At 41.3% G+C, this 23,969-nt stretch overlaps 2 protein-coding genes across 2 annotated transcripts; both read left to right on the top strand.

Moving 5' to 3' along the window:
• The first annotated feature begins 256 nt into the window (after positions 1–256).
• LOC133498820 (uncharacterized) lies at positions 257–23,340 on the top strand. Its single transcript, XM_061815986.1, has 11 exons — positions 257–561; positions 1,412–2,090; positions 5,126–5,232; positions 6,761–6,880; positions 6,964–7,089; positions 8,602–8,879; positions 13,166–13,236; positions 14,025–14,200; positions 16,789–16,914; positions 18,800–18,895; positions 19,986–23,340. Exons 1-11 carry the CDS (start codon positions 384–386, stop codon positions 21,056–21,058), a joined length of 3,030 nt encoding a protein of 1,009 aa, XP_061671970.1. The 5' UTR covers positions 257–383; the 3' UTR covers positions 21,059–23,340.
• On the top strand, positions 8,086–12,488 carry LOC133500067 (oocyte zinc finger protein XlCOF7.1-like). Its single transcript, XM_061818649.1, has 2 exons — positions 8,086–8,373; positions 8,602–12,488. Exons 1-2 carry the CDS (start codon positions 8,196–8,198, stop codon positions 9,321–9,323), a joined length of 900 nt encoding a protein of 299 aa, XP_061674633.1. The 5' UTR covers positions 8,086–8,195; the 3' UTR covers positions 9,324–12,488.
• Positions 23,341–23,969: the final 629 nt, after the last annotated feature.

The following is a 23,969-nucleotide window of genomic DNA, read 5'->3' as shown; positions in this document are numbered from 1 at the left end:
TCAAGTAAGATAAAGCATACCAATTAAGGAAGAGGCGTGTGAGGGACAAAAAAAAAGACATTCTGAGTGTGAGCAAAAATTAGTTAGTACAAATTATGCGAATAAACATGCGTCAATAGTACAGTACTTAAAATCCTTTACTAAGATAAAATAAGTGTGCTTTTAATGTGGAGAATCTTGTTGCGCCTCCATTCAGGCAGGTGGTGCTAATGCGCTAGATCACTTATTGCCACCCGGCGTTCAACTCAAACAAGAATAAAAGAAGAAGAATGGTAGGAAATTAGCATAAATGCTAACGTTTGAACGGCGACGAGTACGAGGACGAAGAGGCGACGTTCTAAAGTGTTTCCACCTTTGGGCTTTTCACTCTTCACGGGGTCAGAATGTTGAAAGATTTGGTAAGGGAGCGACTCATTGCGGCAGCCGACGAAATTTTCGGACTGTTTGAAAGAACCATCGCGTCGTACGAGGAGGAACTTGGACGCGCGAGAGAGGAGAGCGAGCGACACCGAAGACGACTGGAAGCCGTTTGCAAGACTCCCATGGCGATGCCCGGCCAAGGTCCGTTGACATTTTCTGAAGTGGTTTTCCAACTTTTCACACTCTGTATTATTTATTGATTTGTTTTATCTCTAAGTAGCTGATACACTAATTAGCAACATGAAAATCTAGTGGAACAGTGGGCCTGCGTGTACACAAGAAGCTTTTTACTGTATTCTGAAAAAGTGTTTGATTATTGTACAGTGTATTGCAACCTGGGTTGTACTCTTCACTACACTGAAATTCTGACCGAATCTTGGAGGTTACCATCAGACATATATCTTCCGTGTTTGTTTTTGATATTCATATCAGAAAGGACAACTTCACATTGATTGATGGATCCAGACAGACAGACAGACAGGCAGGCAAACATCATAGCGGCCCTACATACATCACTGTTCTTTTCTGTGTCAACAAGACTCCAAAGGTTTGGTGGAGCACCCTTTTTTTCACTGCAAATACACACAGAAAATATTCTTCAGAGCATTAAATGCATTTCGTGTACTTATCATATGGGCTAGTCTTACCTTTGCCTCGCAGGTCACAGTTCAAATGGTTTACCAATGTCTTTTAAAAATGTTAGGTCAAGTGTCCACTCATTGTCCTCCAGGAGCTCTGTGTCGTTGTCTTTTGATTGCATTAACTGATTGAAGTTTCACATAAATGGGGGGAGCAAACCAAAATTTGCCCCCTGATTTCTGTGTGTAGTAACAGCTCACCAGGTGTGCTGGTCAAAGAAGCATTGCACTGGTTAACAAAAACAAAGTTTTGGAATAGGCTCAGGGTGACTCATGGGATACCTGCGGGTACTGCAATGATGACCTACCCCCAGGACTTAAACTGATGTATTTGTGTTGCTCATGTCCTGCAGATATTAAGCAGCACAGGGGGAGCTCCAATTTGGAGGAGGAGGATCTCCAGCCCACGCACTTTGTAGAGGAAGAGGAGCGCCCACAGCCTTTGTTCGTTAAAGAGGAGGAAGAGGAAGCTGACGTCAGCAAGTTTCCACTGACTCGTGTCTGCGTGGAGAGGGAAAACGACGAGCCATCTCGGCTTCATTATCATAGTCTCAGTGGAGACCACGGTGGAGGACCACCCCCGGGCGACCTCTTAGCTCGTGAAGGTGACGACAAGCAAAGGAAATGTCCGAAAAGGGGGAAGAGTCGTAGCAAAAATGAAAGATCAAAAATGCGCGAACAATGCTTCATCTGCTCAGTTTGTGGTAAAAGTTTTGCTAAAAAATCAATACTGAATAGGCACTTGAGAACACACACAGGAGAAAAACCCTTTCATTGCTCAGTTTGCGGTAAAAGATTCACTCAAAAGCCGAGCATGATCTCACACATGAGGACGCACACTGGAGAAAAACCCTTTCGCTGCTCATTTTGTGGCAAAGGATTCACCCAAAAGCCAAGCATGGTGTCGCACATGAGGATACACACAGGAGAAAAACCCTTTAGTTGTTCCATTTGTGGCGGAAGCTACGCTCGTAGGTCCAATTTGACTGCACACATGCGCACTCACAACACAGAGAGAGTGAATATTTTGCTGTAGTCAACCGTTATTTTTTTTCAATTGTTTTCTTCCGAAGTGTTTCAGGTGTTCGGTTGTACTTCAAGTCATGGTTGCTCCTTCCGCTTCCAGCGCAGCTGATCAATCATCGTCTTGACTCGATTTTAGGATGTTCAGATTCATTTCTTCACATATTGGTGTTGTTCCATGACACGACAGATGAATGAGCTGCTCTGTGTTGTTAATATCATTGTCAAAACACTTCCCGACCCAATGCTCTGTTCTCAGAAAGTGAACATCACATGTATTTGCAGTATAAATTATGCATCTAATGCCATGTCTATTTTGATGTATGTTTTGTTCTTCACTATAGGGGCAATTTGTATTCTGGTCCCTTTGCTATGATTTTCTGATCTTGAGATGTCATTGAGCTACGTAAGATAATTTGTTCAACTGTTTTTCATTTGACCTCCGAAAGAGGTTCGGTCACAAATGCTTGAATTTTTGTCAATCGCAGTATCCATCTTGATTTTCCCAACAGCCAATCCAATTGCTGCCCCATTGTCATGCGACAAATCATAGCAGAATGAATATGCAGTCATAGTTTCATCTTTGGCGGTTTTACTTGGACACAGATTGGAATGGGCAAATGTCACAGAACGTCATGAACACTGACCTTAAGACCACACAACCACGCAAATGTGGGTGGGTATTTGAGTATAAACAGTTTATAACTGTAATTCAAGAGTGCATTTCCTTTAACTGAATTGTGGATACCTGTAATAAGTAACCGAGCACAGATGAAAAGCAAATGTGACGTCATTTGTCCCAGTTGAAATGACCTAACCTGTTTTGCTTCGTCAAAGGTGAATTGCCCACATCTCTTACTGTCCTTTCCACTTGTCACAATTATGTTCCAGATATCATGAATGAAAATTACAACTATTCAAAATGTAATCATGACTAGTCAAAAAGACGCTGATGTCTATGCTGTTAATTATGGAGAATCAAACTTAGTTCAAGATATGGAGATTGTAATTCACTTGTGTGTTGTCAAACCCAAATTTCAAATGTCTCCATCTCCCCTTGAACAAATTACATCACCTTTGACCTTCATGTCCATTTTGTTTGTTGTTACTGTTATCAACAATTCAGTTGCAGAGATCTGCTACATCCAGTCCAAAGATCTTGAACTGGGGTAAATTGTGCCACATAATTGACTGTTGGCTGGGTGCAGCAACCAATCATATTGTTGTTAGTGACCTCATTTATTTCCTGTGGAAGACGACGGACGTGGGACGAAGTGCGTGGTTCAAGTGTTGTTTCTGTGGGCTTCATACTGTCTACAATATCAAAATGTTGAAAGAGTGAGTAAGGGAGCGACTCATTGCGGCCGCCGACGAAATCTTCGGACTGTTAGAAAGAACCATCGCGTCCTAACGAAGAGGAATTTTGTCGCGCGAGAGAGGAGACCGAGCGACACTGAAGACAACTGGAAGCTTTCAGAAACTCTCAGATTGCGTCAAAGGTTCAAGGTGAATATGGGGCTGCTTGGTTACTTTTTTCAAAAGTGACACATTACAGTGTATGTATATTTCTGCCGCAAAACTAATATTAACTAGGTGACGAAACATGTTAACGGTAGGCATCTTGATTTACCCGATCAGCTCATTGGAACAGTGGGTTGCGGTCATGTGATTGTTCCATGGCCGTGCAACTCATACAAGTTCGATATTTATGGTCCAACTCATTGTACTTCAGAGGACCCATAAAATAACAGAAAAAAAAAATAGAAAAACTCAATTGGTGTTCCCACCTTTTGTTGTAATGCAAAGCAATGCAAGTATAATATGAATTTATTTAAAAGATACAGTACAAAAAACGAGATTAACAAATGCTTTATTAATATCACACACTGTAACACTGTGCTAGTACGAAAAGCAGTAGGAAGATGTTAAATTTATCTAGATACTACCCCTTCACCCAATATAAATTATTCATCAAGAAGTGCAATCCGAAATACGTATTTAACACAGCATTTTACTCATTCGTTCAGAGGTGCTATTGGCTTGAAAAATTCACCAGATGTTAGGAACATCCTAAGTAATACATACTTTACATGCAAGAAAGTAGCACAAATATGTAATGAAGTTGTGCGTAATGTGAAATAATAATTGCTAAATCAGCAATCCAGCCCCTTGTCGGAGCAAATTAATAACAGATGGTTCAGTCTGAAATGAGGGTTCCACAAAAAAAGGTCTCATTGCCAAGGTGTGAGTCAGTTGATGGGTAAAACCAAATAGTTGTCTCAAGACCATTGCAAACTAATTGTTGTGATAAATAACAATTGGGTATTGGGATTTGGTACAGTTCGGTGAGCACGGATGAGGCCATAATATGTAAGTAGAAAGTGGTTGATCAGGTGCTCCGCACAAGATTTCTGACAGAGGAGTCCAAGGAATAATCAGAAGAGTTGTCCAAGAGCCAAGGACCACTTGGAGCACTTCAAAAGGAATTGGAATTACCAGGAACTCAGGTCACAAGCAAAACTGAGTAATGTACTCTGCTGCAGTGGCGTGTACGCAAGCTAGCCACGCAAAATCCCATTATTGGGTAAAAAAGCATGTCAATGCTCATTTAAAATTTGCTGAGCAACAATGCACATTCTGAAAACTGTTACCACAGTGAGGATTGATTTTCACAGGACTATTTTCTTTAAAATGTAAAAACTGTTCTTGTAGCTAATGGGACTAACGGCTATTAAACAAACAAGCAGTCTGTGCTCATTAATTTGACTGAAACTTGACCACGCCATCCTGCGATGACATACGGTAGAATCAGTACACAAAGACGAGTTGGACTTAGACCGTGTCTGTGGTGCTTGTGTCCTGCAGATGTCCAACACCGGCGGAGGGAGCTCCAGTTTGGAGCTGGAGGATCCATAGTCCCCCTACATAAAAGAGGAAGAGGAGGAGCCTGGTGTCAGTAGACTTCCAATGACTGGTGTTTCTGTGGAAAGTACAGCTGACATGGAAAAGTCACCCGAGTGGTTATAATTTCTTGGTGGTTACAGTCCAGCGAGAGACTTCACTGATGGACCACAAAGAGATGACCTCTTTGGTCCACCGTCAGATGCTGACAACATAGAAGAAACTCTGGGGAGCGACCCAGACTATAAAGGTGACAACAAAAAGATGAAATGATGTGAAATCTCTTGGTAGCACAGACACAAAAATTCCCCCCTCTAAGTGCCTGTTCGTCTGTGTTTTAGTATTTATATTTGATAATTGTTTGAATTTCCCATTTGCATAATAATTTTGGTCCTTGTAGCAGCCCCAAACCAGATTGTGACGGTAACAGCGAACTGATGTAAGGGTGACACGGGTCTGTCGGTATTTAGTCCTGAAATTGCAGGTTTCTTGGGGACTGTGATGATCCTGGACCTTTCGAGGCAAGATGCTACTTCACACAGTTCAAAGATCTGTATGAAAACTGGTGTGAGCTGGTCCGCACAAACATTCAAGCAGGAGGGATACGCTGTCTGGAACTGCTGCTTTGTTCATCTTTTGTAGTTTGAGGACACGCTTGACGTCCTGTTGATGACTGGTCAATGCAATGTGGAGGGAGGCGGGGGGGGGGGGGGTGTCACAGGTGTGATAGTTGTCGGCGGTGCGCCTGGGAGGGTGTGGGCTGTGAAATTGTCCCTTTCAAATCTGCAGTATTCAAGTCGTCATCCAGTCCTTTATTGTTCTCCGCTTAGATGGGGCGAGGGCCGGCATAATTGCTTGTTGCTGGTTATAGGGATTGTAATCTTCGCCAAACTGGTGGAAACACAAACAAGTATGAATGAAGCGCAACAGAAGCGTGACTTACGGTTCAAAAACAGCAACAGGGTGGACCATGTCCTGAGCTACGTGACATCAGTACACCATATTTTGGTAACATAGAAGCACATCTCACCATGTCGCTGTCAGCTCGGTGCAGTTGGAAGCCGAGAAGCAGTATCGCGTTGTTGGAGATGCGTTGACAAGACAAAGCCAAGTTTCTGTGAAGTAGAGGGTGGGAGAATGTCCAGAATGTTCAATCTCTTTACTGGTGAACTAATTTTTAGCACGTCTTCCTCAATGTAAGTCGTGTCCTTGTTTCCAAAGACGGACAAAAAGGATAAAGACATGGTCAGCGCTAAAGAGCGTGTTATCGAGGCATCCACCCGTGTAGGTACAATCTTGGTCTAGCTAATTGTTATTTTAGTAAAAAGCTAACTCGGACCACCACTCTAGAGCTCTGGTGTTGACCCAAGTCCAACAATTGAGGGCTATCATTGCCATGGATATGGAATGTGAACAGGAGAAAGAAAAGAAAAAAGAAGTAACGCGCAACCAGCACTCAAATGAACATCTTGTTTAAAGAGCCCAAACGATGGAAATTAAGAAGTGCTACCAGGGTTTGAATTTGAAATGCCACAGAAAACAGGATTTGAATTTGAAATGGAAAGTGATCACATTTACAATAGTTGTATTTCAGTGTAACTTTTCAATGTTAATTCAATCGGCTACAATTCACTGTCTGAAATTCAACTGGCTCCATTCACCAGTCAGCCAATCCAGTTACGCTTTCTTAGTATGTGATGTCATGTGACTAAGAAAGCATAACTGCGATTGGCTGGGTGTTCGGTTCTGACCTGAAGCAACCGTGCCTGGTGGCACAGAGGGTGAAATTCAGACAGTGAATTCACCACTGAAAGCCTCCAACCCTGCTGCGATGTGCCAAAGTCAGGAAAAACTCATACAGAGTCCAGAGGCCTACCAGAAACATCTGGAGAGAGAACGTGAGCGATACAGAAGGAGAAAGGCCCAGGGGAAAAAAAAAATCAAGCACATACATGACCTCCCTGAACTTGATCCACTCCAGCTCGGGAGGAAATGGAGTACAGAAAAAAGATCACAGAGAAAGGAGAGAAAAGAAGCCATATCATCAGCCATCTAGTCCAGATAGCGCACCTCCAGAGCCTCAGACTAGCAACTCAAACTGGAAGCGGTTGGATTTAAGAGAGGGAAGAAAAATGAGAGAGAATCCCGCAGGACTATAAAAAACAGAAGTGTGCGACAAACAATCTGACTGACAAACTGAAAAGTCTGCAATAACGTATGAACAAACATGTCCCCGACCTCAAAAGCCACTACACTTGTAAATAAGGGCAAAATGGAGGAAATCAGCTAATATTGATTATTTGCACATGGAGTTCAAGCCAATGTGAAAAAAAAATTACAGTAACTCACAAAATTCCACTTTGGTTCTATTCTTAACAAGTACCGAATGCTTCACAAGATGATATGAAACCTTCCACTGTTCGCAAAGCGTCGCACCCAAAAGGGAGAATGTAATTACAAATTTCCATATTTTTTTTGTATCACAGGGGGCCATAATCCATTCATTTTAAAACTCATGCTGTCATTCTTCCTTGTCACTCCCATCTTTAACCCTTTCTCGCCATTTTTTCCCATCCTTGGAGGTTGGTTTTATCCATGAAACATTATTAGTTTTTATTTGTGTTTGCTATAGTAATGTTAGAATAATTGTCTTACTTTTTATAAACATGATATTTGGTAAATAAAAATGTATTTTTTTAAAAGTACGTTTTAGGGTCAGTTTGATCGTGTACATAAAGATGCACAATCAGGACAGAGTAGTTGTATTATAGCAGAGCAATTGTTGTTTTTAAAATAAATATTATTCTGAAAAGCTACAAAAGTTCTGTTTTGCTCTACAGCACACTATAAAGCACTTTTGTCATTTTCATTTTACATCATAAGGTTCAATTGTCATGATTTACGCATGCATTTTTGTACTTTTGTAAACTTGAATGTGATGAGCTGCTGTGTGTGTGTGTGTATGTCTGGGTTATTATTATTATTATTGTTATTATTGTCTTTGCAATAAAGACGCTTTTAATAATGACCTCGTTGCAATGGTCGTCAATACCGCCGCAAGATGGCGTCGGCAGTCTAACGTGTTTACCGTGAGTGCACCATCGAAAAAGAAAAAGCGGAAGTGCTATTATAGCTGTCACAGTACGACGAGGAATAAAGCGCGAGGTTGATTTTGTTGTCTTGTGTGCTCGTCGGACTGTTTACGACATCAACATGTTGAAAGAGTTGGTGAAGGAGAGACTCCTCGCGGCCGCCGAGGAAATCTTCGGACTGTTTGAAACCACGATAGCGTCGTACGAGGAGCAACTTTGTCGAGCGAGAGAGGAAAACAAACAACAAAGACAAGAACTGGAAGCTGTTTGCAAGCCTGAAGTTGGAGTACATGTCCAATGTCAGTTCGCTAAAATTTTTCTGAACATTTGTTGCAAGCGCATCTGTGATGTCCGTTTTTACTAAAACAGCGAGAACAAAATGTTAAAACGTACATGTCATTAATATACGCTCTTTTTCTGACCAAAGATTAGATTAAAATGTAACAACAAGAAATCGCTTCAAGATCGTAGAATCACAATATGATTGAAACACGTGAACCAAAGTTTGTTATTCTCGTGTCTTGCAGACAGCCAGCAGCACACCGGGAGCTCCACTTTGAAGCAGGAGTATCTACAGGCCCCTCACATTAAGGAGGAAAAGGAGGAGGCTGACATCAGTATGTTGCCACTCACTGGTCCCCAAGTTGAGAGCGAAGATGGCAACGACGGACCACCCGAGTTGTCACAGTGCCATCTCAGTCCGATTGGAGACCGCTGCGGAGGACCACCGCCAGATGACCTTTTAGCCCCACTTTCAGATTGTGACGACATGGAAGAGCTTTTTAGGAGTGACGGAGATCGTCAGGTTGACCACAAACAATTAAATCACTCTGAAAAGGGGATGACTTTTGCCAAAGAGGAAAATGCACAAATGTGTGAGCAACATTTTACTTGCTCAATTTGCGGTAAAAGTTTGGCGAGCAACTCGAAATTGACGAGACACCTGAGAACGCACACGGGAGAAAAACCATTTGCTTGTTCAGTTTGTGGTAAAAGATTTACTCAGAATCCAAACATGGTATCTCACATGAGAACACACACTGGAGAAAAACCCTTTATTTGCTTGGTTTGTGGCAAAGCATTCAATCAGAAGCCGCATCTTGTATCACACATGAGAACACACACGGGAGAAAAACCTTTCAGCTGTTCAATTTGTAGTGGAAGGTTTCGTCATAGGTCCCATTTAAATGCTCACATGCGCAAACACCAAACAGGAAGAATAAACATTTCGGACAAGTCTACGGGTTAGGGGTAATAGTCTTAAAAAAAAAAAAAAAAAAAAAATGCAAGTGTTTTCTTTGCCGTGTACCACAAATCAGTGTTGTAATTGTCATACTTCTCAGCTGATTCATCCATCCATTTTTCTTAGCCTCACTATAAAAATCCTTATACTGTCTTCCATCCATCCATTTTCTGAACCGCTTATCCTCACGGTGGTTGCGGGAGTGCTGGAACCTATCCCAGCTGTCAACGGGCAGGAGGCGGGGTACACCCTGAACTGGTTGCCAACCAATCGCAGGGCACATAGAGACAACCAGCCGCGCTCTCAATCACACCTAGGGGCAATTGACCCCTCCGTACAGGGCACTTAACCACGCCTCCTGAAGTGACGTCACGCCACATGCGGTGACGTAAGACAAACAATTCGTAAAAAATGGCAAATACAATACAATACATTGTTAACTGAGACAGACGCCATGCTTCTGATTTCATTCAAATCAACGATATATTATAGATTCTAAATACAATACATTCTGAACTGAGAGAGACGCCATCCTTCTGATTTCATTCAATCATTCACACGTAGCAATGTTATGCTAGCGAAGAACGTCGCATTCATTTATACGAGACGTGTATTAAAAATCAAATTTAGGGCATATCTTCATGCAAACACAGTCTGGTTAAGCTTCGGCCGCGAGCCAGCAAGAAAGTGACACGTTTGTGCAGTCCGATCCTCGCTAAACATCGCTCAACAAAGAATAAGTGTGTCAATCGTTCACACGTAGCGGTGTTATGCTAGCGAAGAACGTCTCATTCATTTAAACGAGATATGTATTAAAAATCAAATTTAGGGCATATCTTGTGCAAACACAGTCTGATTAAGCTTCGGCCGCGAGCCAGCAAGAAAGCGACATGCTTGCGCAGTCCGATCATCGCTAAATATCGCTCAACAAAGAATAAGTGTGTCAATCGTTCACACGCAGCAGTGTGATGCTAGCGAAGAACTTCGAATTCATTTATACGAGACATGTATTGAAAATCAAATATAGGGCATACCTTCGTGCAAACATATCTGTTCCGGTTGATATTAGATGGATTTAGCTGATGATGCGGTCTTCCACAAAGTTTGATCCATCGAAGGCATTTTTCATACTGGGTCTTCGGTTTTGGAAAGGGTACGAATCGAACTCCACCAACTAGCTTTTCAGGATACCTGTCGTCACTATTACAAAGTCCGTGACTACACCTCTTAACCATATCTTTTGTTAAATAAACCAAATATGCGATAAAATGCTAACAAAACCTATACTGGACCATTCAATGTTGTCTGAGAAAATGGCGGGAGCAAAAACAGGCTTTGGTTTATACAGATCTCTAGCCTCTGATTGGTCAGTTACGCGGATTGCGCAATATCCACGGAGGGGTCAATTTAGAGTGTGCAAACAATGTTGCATGTTTTTGGGATGTGGGAGGAAACCGAAGTGCCCAGAGAAAACCCACACAGACACAGGGAGAACATGCAAACTCCACACAGGCAGGTCCGGGATTGAACCTGGGACCTCAGAACTGTGAGGCCAAGACTTTCCAGCTGACCCACCTTGCCAACAGGTGATTCATTATCAGTATTTGTGAATATATTGTACCTCACGTTATTTTTACAGTTGGATTGAGTTTGATTTTGATTCTTTAGGCTCTGATTTGATTTGATATTGATTTAAATGCTTTGATATTGATTCAGTTAGATAGATATACAGCGGCTGAAATAACTATGAACAAGTCACCACTTTTTCTTATTACATATGTTTCCAAAGTTGCTATTGATGTGAAAATTTCCCCAGATGTTAGGAACAAGCCAAGTAAATCATATATAGTAAGTAGACTATAAGTCCGAAATGAAGCTCCGCGTGATAATGCTAAATGGCACAAGGAAAAGTACTGAATGTGGCAACAGGTATTTTGTTAATACTTTGTACAAAGGCCTTTGTTTGCAATGACAGCATCAAGATGCCTCCTGTATGGAGAAACTAGTCGCATGGATTGCTCTGGTGTGACTTTGGCCCATTCCTCCACACAAGTAGTCTTCAAATCTTGAAGGTTCCGTGGGCTCTTATGAATCTTTAGTTTCATTTCTTTCCATAGATTTCCAATTGGATTCAAGTCAGGTTATTGGCTGCGCTATTCGAGTAACAGCTTTTTTTTTTCTTTTCTTTGAGTCCAAGTGAGTGTTTCCTTGGAAGTATGTTTTGGATCATTATCCTGCTGACATGTCCCTCCTCGTTTCACTTGCATCATCCTCGTATATGGCACCAAACGTTTGTGTCAAGAATGTCTTGGTACATTTGCCCATTCGTTCTTCCTTCAGTAATGTGACGTTTACCAGTACCATTTGTTGAAAAGCAGCCCCACACCATCATGTTCCCACCCCTGAACTTCACTATTGGTATGGTGTTTTTATGGTAATGTTCAGTGCCATTTCTCCTCCAAACATGGTTTGCATTTTAGGATTCAAATAGTTCAAATTCAGTCTCATCTGACCACACTATCTTCTCCCAGCATTTAACTGGCTTGTCCAAATGTTGTTTAGCGAACCAGTGCAATTATGTTTCGCAACAATAAATTTGCGATGGTCTTGAGACAGCCCCCTTCTCTTACCCATCATGAGACGCCTCGACTTGCACGTTGACAATGAAACCTTTTTGTAGGCCATCAATTAAGACTCAACCAGATGAGTTTCATTTGCACTGACAAAGGGGCTAGATTGGAGTTTGATTATTGAAAGATTTTCGGTGTTGTCTTGGCTTTCGATGGCTTTGTGCAGCTCCCTTTCTTATAGTGTTCAATACTTTTTCCAGGTTTCATTTCACATTTTGACACACAACTTCATTTCTGAGTTTATTTAGTCCACTTTCTTTGTATTTTGCGATGACATTTTGTTCCCAACATCTGGTGAAGGTGTCAGGTCACTAGCACCTTAAGGGTACATTTAGTGAGGAAAAATGGTGGCGTGTTAAATACTCCAGCTGCTGTATGCGGCATGTTGCCTAAAATTTCTGAGAAATGAAACATGAAAATTAATGTTTGCTCAATAATAATCCATTTGTGCATGTGGAGTGAAAGCACTGAAAAAGTAAAACTCACGGGCTTGAATACTACTGCTATCATGATGGAAATAGTGATGAAAATAAAGATTCTTTCTGGCACATCTTACAAAATGCTATACTTTATTTTTGTGTATTTCCTTTGGTTCGGCTTGAGATAGAAATCCAAAATGAGTTCAAATGTCAGACTGAAAAAATGGAACCCATTGGCTTTACTGCCACATTAGTTGCCATTTTTGGTAGAGTGTGGCATTTAAGAAGGAATATTTTGAGCTGTCAACACGTCATCACCACAATCCAAATCCAATCAATGTGAAGGACCAATAATGACACTGAGGAACCTTTGAGGACTAATGAATTCTGAAGGTGACATCAAACAATAGCAATGCTCAGAAAAGGAGGCAACTCCTGCCTATAAGGAAACTACACAAACGCCCGAACGTTTTACCTGCTCAGTTTGTGGTAAACATTTTGCTCGCAATTCAGTATTGATTGTCCATGCAAGGAGACACATGGGAGAAAAACTCTTTGGTTCCTGAGTTTGCAGTAAAAGATTCATTCAAAGGGCAAGCTTTGTATTACATGATTTCAAACAAGAAAGAGTGTTCGAGATGTGGTCTTAAATACATCCCCAGGTGTGGCGTCAATCAACTCACATGTTGTTTGTTAACCTATCAGGAGCTTCCAAAGTCATGACCTCATTACCTGGGCTTCCCTGTGCTGTTTAATAAACTACATAAGTCAGGGGTGTGAAATGTGTCGATGTGCACAGCCGCGGCATTCGTTGTCGTCGCTGGCCAACGGCGTTGTTCATCACCACCGTGGAGGTGGATCGGGCGGAGAGTTGGTCTGGCCACGTGCAGGAGAAGAAAAGCCCCCCCCCACCGGCCAGTCACTTCCCCCGGCATCGGTCCTCCTGAGTATGCTACATACTGTCATACATACTGTCAGGGAGTCTGTTGTTAGAAGTGATCCGCATATCATCTAAATATGGCTCGAACCGATAGGGTAATGTTGCCCAGGTCACGTCACTCGATTGTGCGATGTTCTCTTCTTTGAAAAGAGCTTCCGTGTTCCATAGTAGGTGGCACGGCGTGTTTTCAGTGGTGAATGTCACGGTGAGACGTAATGAACAGACGATGCAGGCAATATGGCTACCACTTGGATGTCGAATGAAACTTCTGCAACTTTGCACATGGATGACACACTCTCCACTCATATTTATTTTTTCGTATAGACATTGAAGGGAATAATATTATACGTAATTTTCGTAACAATATCTATTTCAGAATGCATATAGTCAGTGGCACTGTAACGAACTTAAATGATTTTGATGATCCTGACTGACCTGAAAAAGCAAAGATTTGAATTTGAATTGTCTTCAGACACCGAGACTTTTTTTTTTTTTTTTTTTGCTCAGTGTATGTAAACTTCTGACTTCAAGTGTTAAGATTCTGACCCCTGAACATTCCCCCCCCCCCGTCGTCAATACCGCCTCAAGATGGCGACCGTTTGACGTCCGGTTGTAGCTCTTCTACCAGAGCACCATCGAAGAAAAAAAAGGCACATCTTAGCATAGCTACCCCACACGTCAAACGCGGGGTGGAACGTATGTGGTCTGTCTGCAACAGCATCATGTTGAAGGAGTTGGTCAGGGAGCGACTGATTGCGGCCGCCGACGAAATCTTTGGACTATTTGCAAGAACGATATCGTCGTACGAGGAGCAACTTCGTCAAGCGAGAGGGGAGACCGAGCGACACCGATGGCAATTGAAAGCCGTTTGCAAAAGTGTTCTCCACGTCGAAGGTCTGTTCTTTAAAGATCTGGTTGATCTTTACAAAAATTTACATTTTCAAATAGGCGTATTAAAAGTGCATTAATGTTGCCTGTTTTACAAAAAAAAAAAAAAAAAAGCAGGATCAAAATGTTACGAATTAATCTTTGTTTATTCAGCACATTGCTTGTTAAAGACAGGTGATTTGGTGCCCACAGTTGTAAAAATACGGTAGATATGACATGATCACTTTTGTAACAATGATTTCATACATTACCTACGAAGTCCATTTTAAAAAGCAAGCAAAAAATAAAATAGCAACGGAAGCCATCTTGATCTTCCTTATCAATAGCAATACTGTATTTTGATGTCACGTGACAAGCAAGCGGCCCAATAAAATAATTTTATAAGAATATAATTCTAGCGGCTCATGCATTCATTCGAAACTCTAAATTGCCCTGAAGTGTGATTCTAAGTGCGACTGTTGTCTGTCTTCATGTGCCCTGCGATTGGCTGGCATCCAGTTTCGGGTTTACCCCACCTGCCCGATGACGGCTGGGATAGACTCCAGCACTGCCGCGACCCTTGTGAGGATAAGGGGCTAAGAAAATGGATGGATCATGTAATTGTTATTCTCATTCTCAAACTTTTCCATGTAATGCTCATATAATTTCTGTATTTGCAACTTCCTAGGGCCTTGCTTCACTTGATGTTTTCTGAAATAAGAAATCATGATTGATCTGTCTGAACAATTAACCCACAATGCATTATGTTTAACACAGCAGTAAAACAGGTATCTTAATGTGAAATAAAAATGCAACAGCAATAAAATACACTTTTTACTAGGGAAAATAAAAATAGTGCGGCAAAAGTGAACTTTTGCATTTTTTTGCATTTTATGGTTCTGCACCATCACTGAGCAGTGTGTAATAAACAATCACCTTCCCAATTGGACCTTAAGGCATTCTGGGTTAAAAGCTTTTTCTCAATTTAACTACTATACACTGTGTTTACTGTCACCAAGTACTTGTATCCCAAGTTTGCTCTCGTATTTTGCCACTTCACTGGAAAATTAGACTGGGCTGTAACAATGATTCATTCAAAATGCAGCACAATGAACATGAATGTTAAGATACTTTATTTCATTAAATGATTTTAGAACAAACAGCTCTAAAAGTGTAGCTACAAATGCATTACAGTGTACTCGAAGAGGAATTGATCTCATGGTCATGTTTTGTTTCTAAATAAATGAAGCATGTGCAAAGACAACAAAATTGTATTGAATTGTTCAAGTATAGCTTAAAATAGTTTTTCCATCCTCTCAGGTGGCCCCATTTATTTTATTTATTTTTCTGGGCAGGGCTAAGAACGAGACCCTGTGACAGCAGCTGGCTAGGGTGTAAACTTTATAGCATGATATATATATATAGAGCACACCACTTCCATATTCATTTTTAGTTAACCTGACCCACTGCTACCAGTATAGTGAGCAGCTATCCATCAAACTATGCTTATCCTCACAAGGGTCGCGGGGAGTACTGGAGCCTATCCCAGCTGTCAACGGGCAGGAGGTGGGGTACACCCTGAACTGGTTGCCAGCCAATCGCAGGGCACATGGAGACAAATAGCCACACTTCACAAACACACCGAGGGGCAATTTAGAGTGTTATCCATGCAAACTCCACACAGGCGGGTCTGGGATTGAACCCGGGACCTCTGAACTGTGAGGCCAACGCTTTACTAGCTGATACACCGTGCCGCCTGGCCACAATGTATTTTAATTTAAGGAACTATATCACTATTTACAAAACATTGACATCTTGACTTATTTTTTTTGCTTTAACTATACCATTTTTTTTAGTTTCTAGAGCAAATGACAATGAAACCTACATATTTCAACCCTGTTGCTTTTAATGACATCATATCACTTTAATATTCATCACTCCGAACAAAATGTTTCCTTTACCCCTCCCTTCACATTTTCTGTCAATATTGCTACATTAGGAATGCCACTTGTGTTCTAATCAGGACAGGCCCTGCGCCAATATTACTGGCTCCTGGAAATGCGCCGCTGCACTGCGATTGGCTGCTGCATCCAGTTGGAACACGCCCAACTGCTTTCAGACAGAAAAACAAGAATGTAACTTGTGTGGTGGCATTAACAACCCTAATCCTAACCTCAACTCTTCATAAACCGAACCACCTTCACCCCAACTCTAGTCGTCGTCTTCTTTTTTTTCTTTCGGCTTGTCCCGTTAGGGGTCGCCACAGCGTGTCATCTTTTTCCATCTAAGCCTATGTCGTGCCTCCTCCTCTCTAACACCCACTGTCCTCCCTCACAACATCCATCAACCTTTTCTTTGGTCTTCCTCTCGCTCCTTTGCCTGACAGCTCCAACCTCAACTCTAGTCCAACACTAAAATTCTTAGTTTTTGTTTCGTACAAGTCTGATAAGTATTTGGAATGCTTATTTCGTTAGCTCTGTGTAGCCTGGCCTTCCTGCGAAGCATAAGCCAATCATGTGGTAGGAGGGCGTGTCTTGCCAGCGCACGATTCCTCATGGCGCGTCATAGCTGTATGTTTTCTGACATGTTGTTTTTGTGTGTCTCGTGTCGTGCAGATGTCCAACAGCACGGGGGAAGCTCCAGTTTGGGGGAGGAGGACAAACAGGACTCTCAGAATGAAGAGGACCTGTCGATTCCAGAGCAAACCCAGGTGAAAAAGGAAGAGGTGGAGACTGATATCGGTAAGTTTCCAGGCTTTGTGGAGAGTGACGACGACAAGTACAAACCACGTGCGTGGTCACCGCTTCATTATCACAGTCCGAGTGGAGACCACTGCCAGCACCAGACGACCTCTCAGCTCCACTTTCAGACAGCGATGACGTGGAAGGAGCTTTGAAGAGTGATGCAGACTGTGAAAGTGGTGACAAACTGTTGACATTTTTTAAAAAGCAGGCGATGCCTGTCAACATGGACGCTTCACAAACGCAGAACAAACACTGCCCAATTTGTGGTAAAGATTTTGCTAGCAATTCAGTATTGATTATCCATATGAGAAAACACACAGGAGAAAGACCCTTTGTTTGTTCGGTCTGTGGGAAAGCGTTCATTCAAAAGTCACATCTTGCATCGCACATGATAACACACACGGGAGAAAAACCCTTTTGTCGTCCGATTTGTGGTATACGGTTTAGTTATAAGTGCAACTGGAATACGCACATGCGCAAACACAAAACTGAATAATCAAAGAAAAGTTCAACGGTACCCCTATGGACTGCAATATGTGCCGCTAGAAACTGAATTCATTTACATGTGAATTTCAATTGCTTTCCTTGAAAAAATTCATTTGGATTACTTCATTTACTGTACATTTAAATTCCTTGTGTGTTTTTACACACTTGGCCCACAAAGCCAACATAGGAAATGTCTTAAGTAATTTTTTTAATGTTAATATCACACCACCATCTTCTGTTTCTAATTTATTGGACTTCAATTCCAAACAAATAAATTGTATTTCAAATTAAGTGCAAATTCAAATTATGCAATTCAAATTCATTTTTGATGCAATTTATTCGAGTTACGCACATCAAATTCAAGTAATAAAGATTCATATTTAGTTTCTGGTGTCACATAAAAATTTTAGCCCATTCAGTACACTTAAAAAAAAAAAAAATATATATATATATATAAATAGCTGTAAATGTTTTTCTGTGTTGTATGCTACAAATCAATCATTTCAGTTTTTTGTATTGTTGAGCCTCACCAAAAATATGATGAGGTTCTGCAGGTGTGTGTGTAAAATTGTCATTGTCCAAATACCTCTGGACCCAACAGTATGAACACCATGTGTACAGGGTACAACAAGAGTATAAAACATCTACCTGTACATATCTCAGTGTACTTTATATATATATATATATATATATATATATACAAAGACGGTTGGGATTCTGACTCCTTTGTAACAAATTTTCTTGTGGGCTCAACCCAAGCTGCCAGTACTGCTGCAAGAATACTAAAGAATGTTTCGATGGAGGACATATATTAGAATCTAAAGGGAGGAACATTCAGGGGGGAAAGGAGATTACAAATTACCAGGGAAAATATAAAATGTCTGGATAGGTTACTGACACCCACGGTTGTGTGGTCCATTTGTGCTTTTCCAAGGCACATGGGTCGATATTGTCGATCAAAGCACACTTTTTGTCGTAACGGTTTCTTGAAACAACATCTAATGAGCCCCGATAACTTTCCAAAGTGTTTTTAGCTATCATGCCTCACTTTTAACAGTCGTGCGAACATTTGTGTAACGCCGGTGTGTATGCAAAAGCATTAGAGTGAACAGCACGTCAGGAGAGTGAACCCATCCAACATGGCCAGGTGCCCCGGATGGAGTCACGTGTTCAAAATAATGTTTAAAAAAAAAAAACATACTGTCGCAAGATGTCAGCCGTACCTTTTTGCAGTTCCGAAGAAGAAAAAAGGCGGAAGTTAGCAGAAAAGGCGACAGGCCGGCAAATTGAACTGGAGAAAACGGGCAATAAACATTAAAAATGCTAAAAGAGTTGGTGAGGGAGCGACTCATTGCGGCAGCTGATGAAATCTACCTGCTTTTTCAAACAACTATAGCATCGTACGAAGAGCAACTTTGTCGTGCGAGAGAAGAGAACCAGCGACAACGACTTCAGCTGGAAGCTGTCCAAACGGCGCAGTTTCACATCCAAGGTGTGTTCGTCGACACTATCGCGAGCCCTCATCTCTTTTCTACTTATGGGTTCATGTATTTGGATGTCTTCCAAAATTGTAACTTTCACTACTCAAGCAAAAGGACGTCATAATGTCATGTCAAAATGAAAAACAACAACGACTCTTCAACATTTGTATGAAAGAGTCGGCAAATATTGTGCACACAGAGGTAGCCTCGAAAAATAAACTTTTTTTTTCAATAAAAAATATATAGATGGTGGGTATTAAATGTCTACACACCCCAGTTTACATGCCTGATTTTTGTGGTGTGAAAACGGGTTGCGTTTAATTTCGTGAAGGGGAGCCAAAGTCTGGCTTGACACTATTTTAATTGCCCGTTATTAACCCAAAATACAGTACAAGCTTTATGTCTGAAAGCTTATTGGTCATATCAATGGTGGGAAAAGCTTTCAAATGATTGATTGCAAGCTCATTCTTTTACATGTCACAAAAAGTAATTTGAAGCGGCCTTGAATGTTGAGGAAAAAGCACAACCTTATGAGTCATGTAGTCCTGTGCGATATTGGCAAAATGTTATATCACAATAACTGTACATCCTGCAGTATTTTTACTTAAAGTTACATGAAATCTCTTACATTTTCTGCATTATAAACACATTTCATCCAGAAAAGAATTAAATGGATAAAAGAATACAACCAGTTTTAAGGAATGCACGTTGTTAGGTACATTGTTGTTTACTTGCTTTACTAGCAGTGCTGTTAATGCTATTTACTGGAGTCGGGGTTGGTTGGTTTGTCTGCGTCTGAGGGTCTGGTTGTGAGTTTTTGCCAACAGCAGCTCCTTGTGTGTGTTTGGTGTGTTTGACCGTTCTTGCTGTTTGGTTCAAAACACAGAGCAAAAAAAAGAAAAAAATTTAAAAAAAAATGGACCAAGCGACACTTTGGACCTCAAAAACTTCAAACTGTGTCTGATTCCCCCGCACACACATATATATTTTTTCCTTAAGAATAAAAACATACACATTTTTTTCTTGAAAATATAAAATCTTTTTGTCTTGATAAATTACAAGTTATTTTTCCATCATATTTGACTTGTTTGTGCCCCACAGACGACCCGCAGCTGATTGGTTGTCAAGTTGAACAACTTCCTGAGGGGGGCATCTCCAGTATAATATGTCCCCAGCCCTCTTATGTCAAAGAGGAAGAGACGCGATTGGAGTCACCACTCGTTAAGGAGGAAGAGCATGAGGCCGACGTCAGCCAGTTGCCGTTGGCTTTCGTTTCTGTGAAAAAAAGCAAAGAGGAGCCACCCGGGTCAAGTCACAGTAGCACCAACGAAAGCGACAACCACATGGAAGAACCATCGACGACCCAGTCAGACTGTGAAGGTGACAACACACACATCAGTGTCCATCCCTTTTCTTGCGCCATTTGCAGCCAAATCTTCTCATCTCAGAGTAGTTTGGAGGTTCATGCAACAACCCACATAGGGGTAAAACCTTTCTGCTGCTCCGTGTGCGGTAAAAGCTTCTCCAAAAAGTCCAATATGGTCTCGCACGTGAGGATCCACACAGGGGAGAAACCCTTCGATTGCTCAGTATGCAGCAAAGGTTTTGCCCAGAAAATCTCCTTGGTGGCGCACGAGAGGACGCACACAGGGGAGAAGCCCTTCACCTGCTCCATTTGCGGGAAGTCCTTCTTCCACAAGCCCAACATGGTGGCACACAGGAAGACCCACGCGACCGAAAAACCCTACGGCTGCTCGGTATGTGGTGCAACCTTCTTCCGAAAGGCGAGCATGGCATCGCACGCTCGCACCCACACAGGGGAAAAGCCGTTCACCTGCTCCGTGTGCGGGAAGAACTTCTCGCACAAGCCCAACATGGTGGCGCACACGAAGACGCACACAGGGGAGAAACCGTTTGCTTGTGGCATTTGCACCAAGACGTTCACACACAAGGCCAATATGGTGCTGCACATGAGGACGCACAGCGGGGAGAAGCCCTTCGCTTGCTCGGTGTGCGGGAAAAGCTTCACGCAAAAGGCGCACTTGGCCTCGCATCTTAGGACGCATGCCGGGGAAAAGACGTTCTCGTGTTCGCTGTGTCCAGAAAGGTTCGTTCATCCCAGCAGTTTGAGCGCACACTTGCGAGTGCATGTTGGAGAGAAAAATTCCTTTTGATCACTTTGCGCTATCAACTGTAAATGACACGAAAGTACTCAGAAACATTTGAGACATTTTTTGTATCATTCTTACAATTAAAACCCTGCAAAGTGCCATCAGAGAATTGTTTGTAAAATGTATATTATTCATGTTTGACGATACAGTCATTTGAGTGGGATATATTTCAGCCACTAAAGACTAAGTGGATATATTTATTCAACTCAGCAGCTTCATCAAAAAATGTGAAATTTTGCCTAGAAAAAAACCCACCTTTTTTCAAATTTACTTTCCCCCACAAATCCAATTTCCCCCCATGAAAATGTCCTTTTTTAAAAAAAAGTTTTACCCCATAATATTTCAACTTTAATTTCTTCATCTTTTAAAATTTCATTTGATTTTTCCATTGTGCCCTAATATTCTGTTGCATGTTTGTGACAACTCCTTAAATTAGTTTATTTTGGAATGGCTTCCAAATGATTTTGTGGAATGAATATCTCTAAATAGGGTGAAATGTTCCCAAATGCATATTCCTATTTGAAGAAAATACAATGTCCCCCAATTTATCGTTTAATGTCATTCTCTTTTATACAGAAACAGTTGTTTAAATCTGTTATTTTTAATAATGCCACTGTTGTAGTGTAAATTAGTAATTTTCAGTTTGTCAATGTTATAACACTTCAATGTTGAATATTTATATTCACAAAGTCTGGATGCATTCATATTTATATTCACAAATAATTTAGTGGCAATACAGTAATGCTGTTTGGGTTAACAACATATTTTATTGTTATTCTTTAACAATAATGTTTTTTTTTTTTTTTTAGAATCAATGGTAAAATGATGACGGATGGGAAGAAAGTACACATTTTATTTTAAATGAATTTATATAAGTGAAGCCAGATGTTTCCATATATTTTTGTCTCACTGTCTGAAGTCAAATCAGATAAAACAGATTAAACCTCTCCTCTTTCAGGTTAGTTAGGATCACCTAAATTATTTAATTTTGTTAAATGCCACAACAAGGAGAGATAATTTCTTACAGATTTTATATTATTTTCTTCAACATTAAAAGTTTACATCCACAAAAAGTACTATGTCCCTAAACAACACGGGGAAGCCCTGATAATGAACTCAAGGCCTTGCAAGCTCCTGATATGTTAAGTGACAACATGTGAGTTAAGTGACGGCACACCTGGGGATGTTTTAAAGGCCACACCTCAAACATTCTGCTTCCTTGTTTGAAATCATGGCAAAAGTCCAAAGAAATCAGCCAGGAAATCAGAAAGAATCATGGAGCTCCACAAGTCTGGCTCATCCTTGGGTGCAATTTCCAAATGCTTAAAGGTGCCACGTTCATCTTTTCAAACTATTATATGCAAGTATAACCATCATGGGAATGTCCAGTCAACACAATGCTGAAGAATGAGACAGGCTCTGTGTCCCAGAGATGAATGTGTTTTGGTCGGGCATGTGCGAATTAATCCCAGAAGAAAAGACCTTATGAAGATGCTGAATGAAGCTGGTAAGAAAGTGTCATTATCTACAGTGAAACGAGTCCTGCACTGATATGGGCAGAAAGGCCACTTACCGAGAATGAAGCCATTACTCCCAAAGAAGCATAAAAAGCTAGATTCCAGTTTGCAAAAAGACACAAAGACAAAGATCTTAACTTCTGGAGACATGTCATGTGGTCTCATGAAACAAAAGAGAAGCTGTTTGACCATAATGACCAACATTGCATCTGGAGGAAAAAGGTGGTCACTTGTAGACCTGAGAACACCAAGAAGCATGGCGGTGGCAGCATCATGTTGTGTGGCTGTTTTGTTGTAGCAGGAACTGGAGCGCTTCATAAAAGAGAAGGCAACATGAAGAAAGAATATTGCATGGAGGTATTGAGGCAACATTTCAAGACATCAGTCAGGAAGCTAAAACCTGGGTGCAAACTTTGGTCTTCCAAATGGACAATGACCCTAAACAAAGTATACAAAGGATAACAAAGTCGATGTCTTGGAGTGGCCATCATAAAGTCCTGATCTGAAACACATCAAAAATTTGGGGGGTAGATCTGAAAAGGCCTGTGCTAGCAAGGCAACTAACAAACCTGACTTTGTTACACCAGTTCTGGTAGTCAAAATGGGCAAGGATTCCAGCAGAGTGGTGTCAGAAGCTTGTGGAAGGTTACCAAAAAATGTTTTGACTCAGGTTATTCAGTTCAAAGGACATGCTACTCGATACTCAGGGAATTTATGTAAACTTTTGACCTCGAAGAAAATCATATTAAATTCTGTAAGAAATTCTCATCATTATCGTTGCATATAACAAACTTAAAATGATTTTTTTTTTCAATCTTAGAGTAGAGGAGAGGTTCAGCTTGATTTGAGACACAGTGAAACAAAAAAGGAAATGTGTGCAGTGTTATGTAAACCTCTGTAGATGTATGAAAGGAAGAAAGGTAGGGAAAGGGGACTCAAAAATGGCTTGACAGGAATGAAGAAATGAAAAGGCAGAAACAACACTTCACGGAAGGGATGATGAGGAAAGGTCAAAGGAATGAAAGGGTCTTCATGCAAAAAGTCAGGAAATTACATGAATCATAATTAGTGCAAGCTCCAGCATTCCTGCAACCCTTGTGAGGATAAGCAGCTCAGATAATGGATGGATGGATAAATAATTAGCGCAATTCTAGTGGTACTGCCTAAGACTAAATGGTAACAAGGCACCGTGGCGTGCGACTGGGGAGAATGTCTGCCTCACAGTTCTGAGGACCCGAGTTCAAATCCCGGCCCGGCCTGTATGGAGTGTGCATGTTCTCCCCGTGCCTGCGTGGGTTTTCTTCAGGCATTCTGGTTTCCTCCCATATCCCAAAAACATGCATTCAGGGTGTACCCCGCTTCCTGCCCAATGACAGCTGGCATAGGCTCTAGTATTC

Source organism: Syngnathoides biaculeatus, chromosome 4 (assembly GCF_019802595.1).
Source record: "Syngnathoides biaculeatus isolate LvHL_M chromosome 4, ASM1980259v1, whole genome shotgun sequence".
In the NCBI taxonomy this organism is placed as follows: Eukaryota; Metazoa; Chordata; class Actinopteri; order Syngnathiformes; family Syngnathidae; genus Syngnathoides; species Syngnathoides biaculeatus.
Note: the sequence above shows the minus strand (reverse complement) of the source record. Positions and strands in the feature narration are given on the sequence as shown.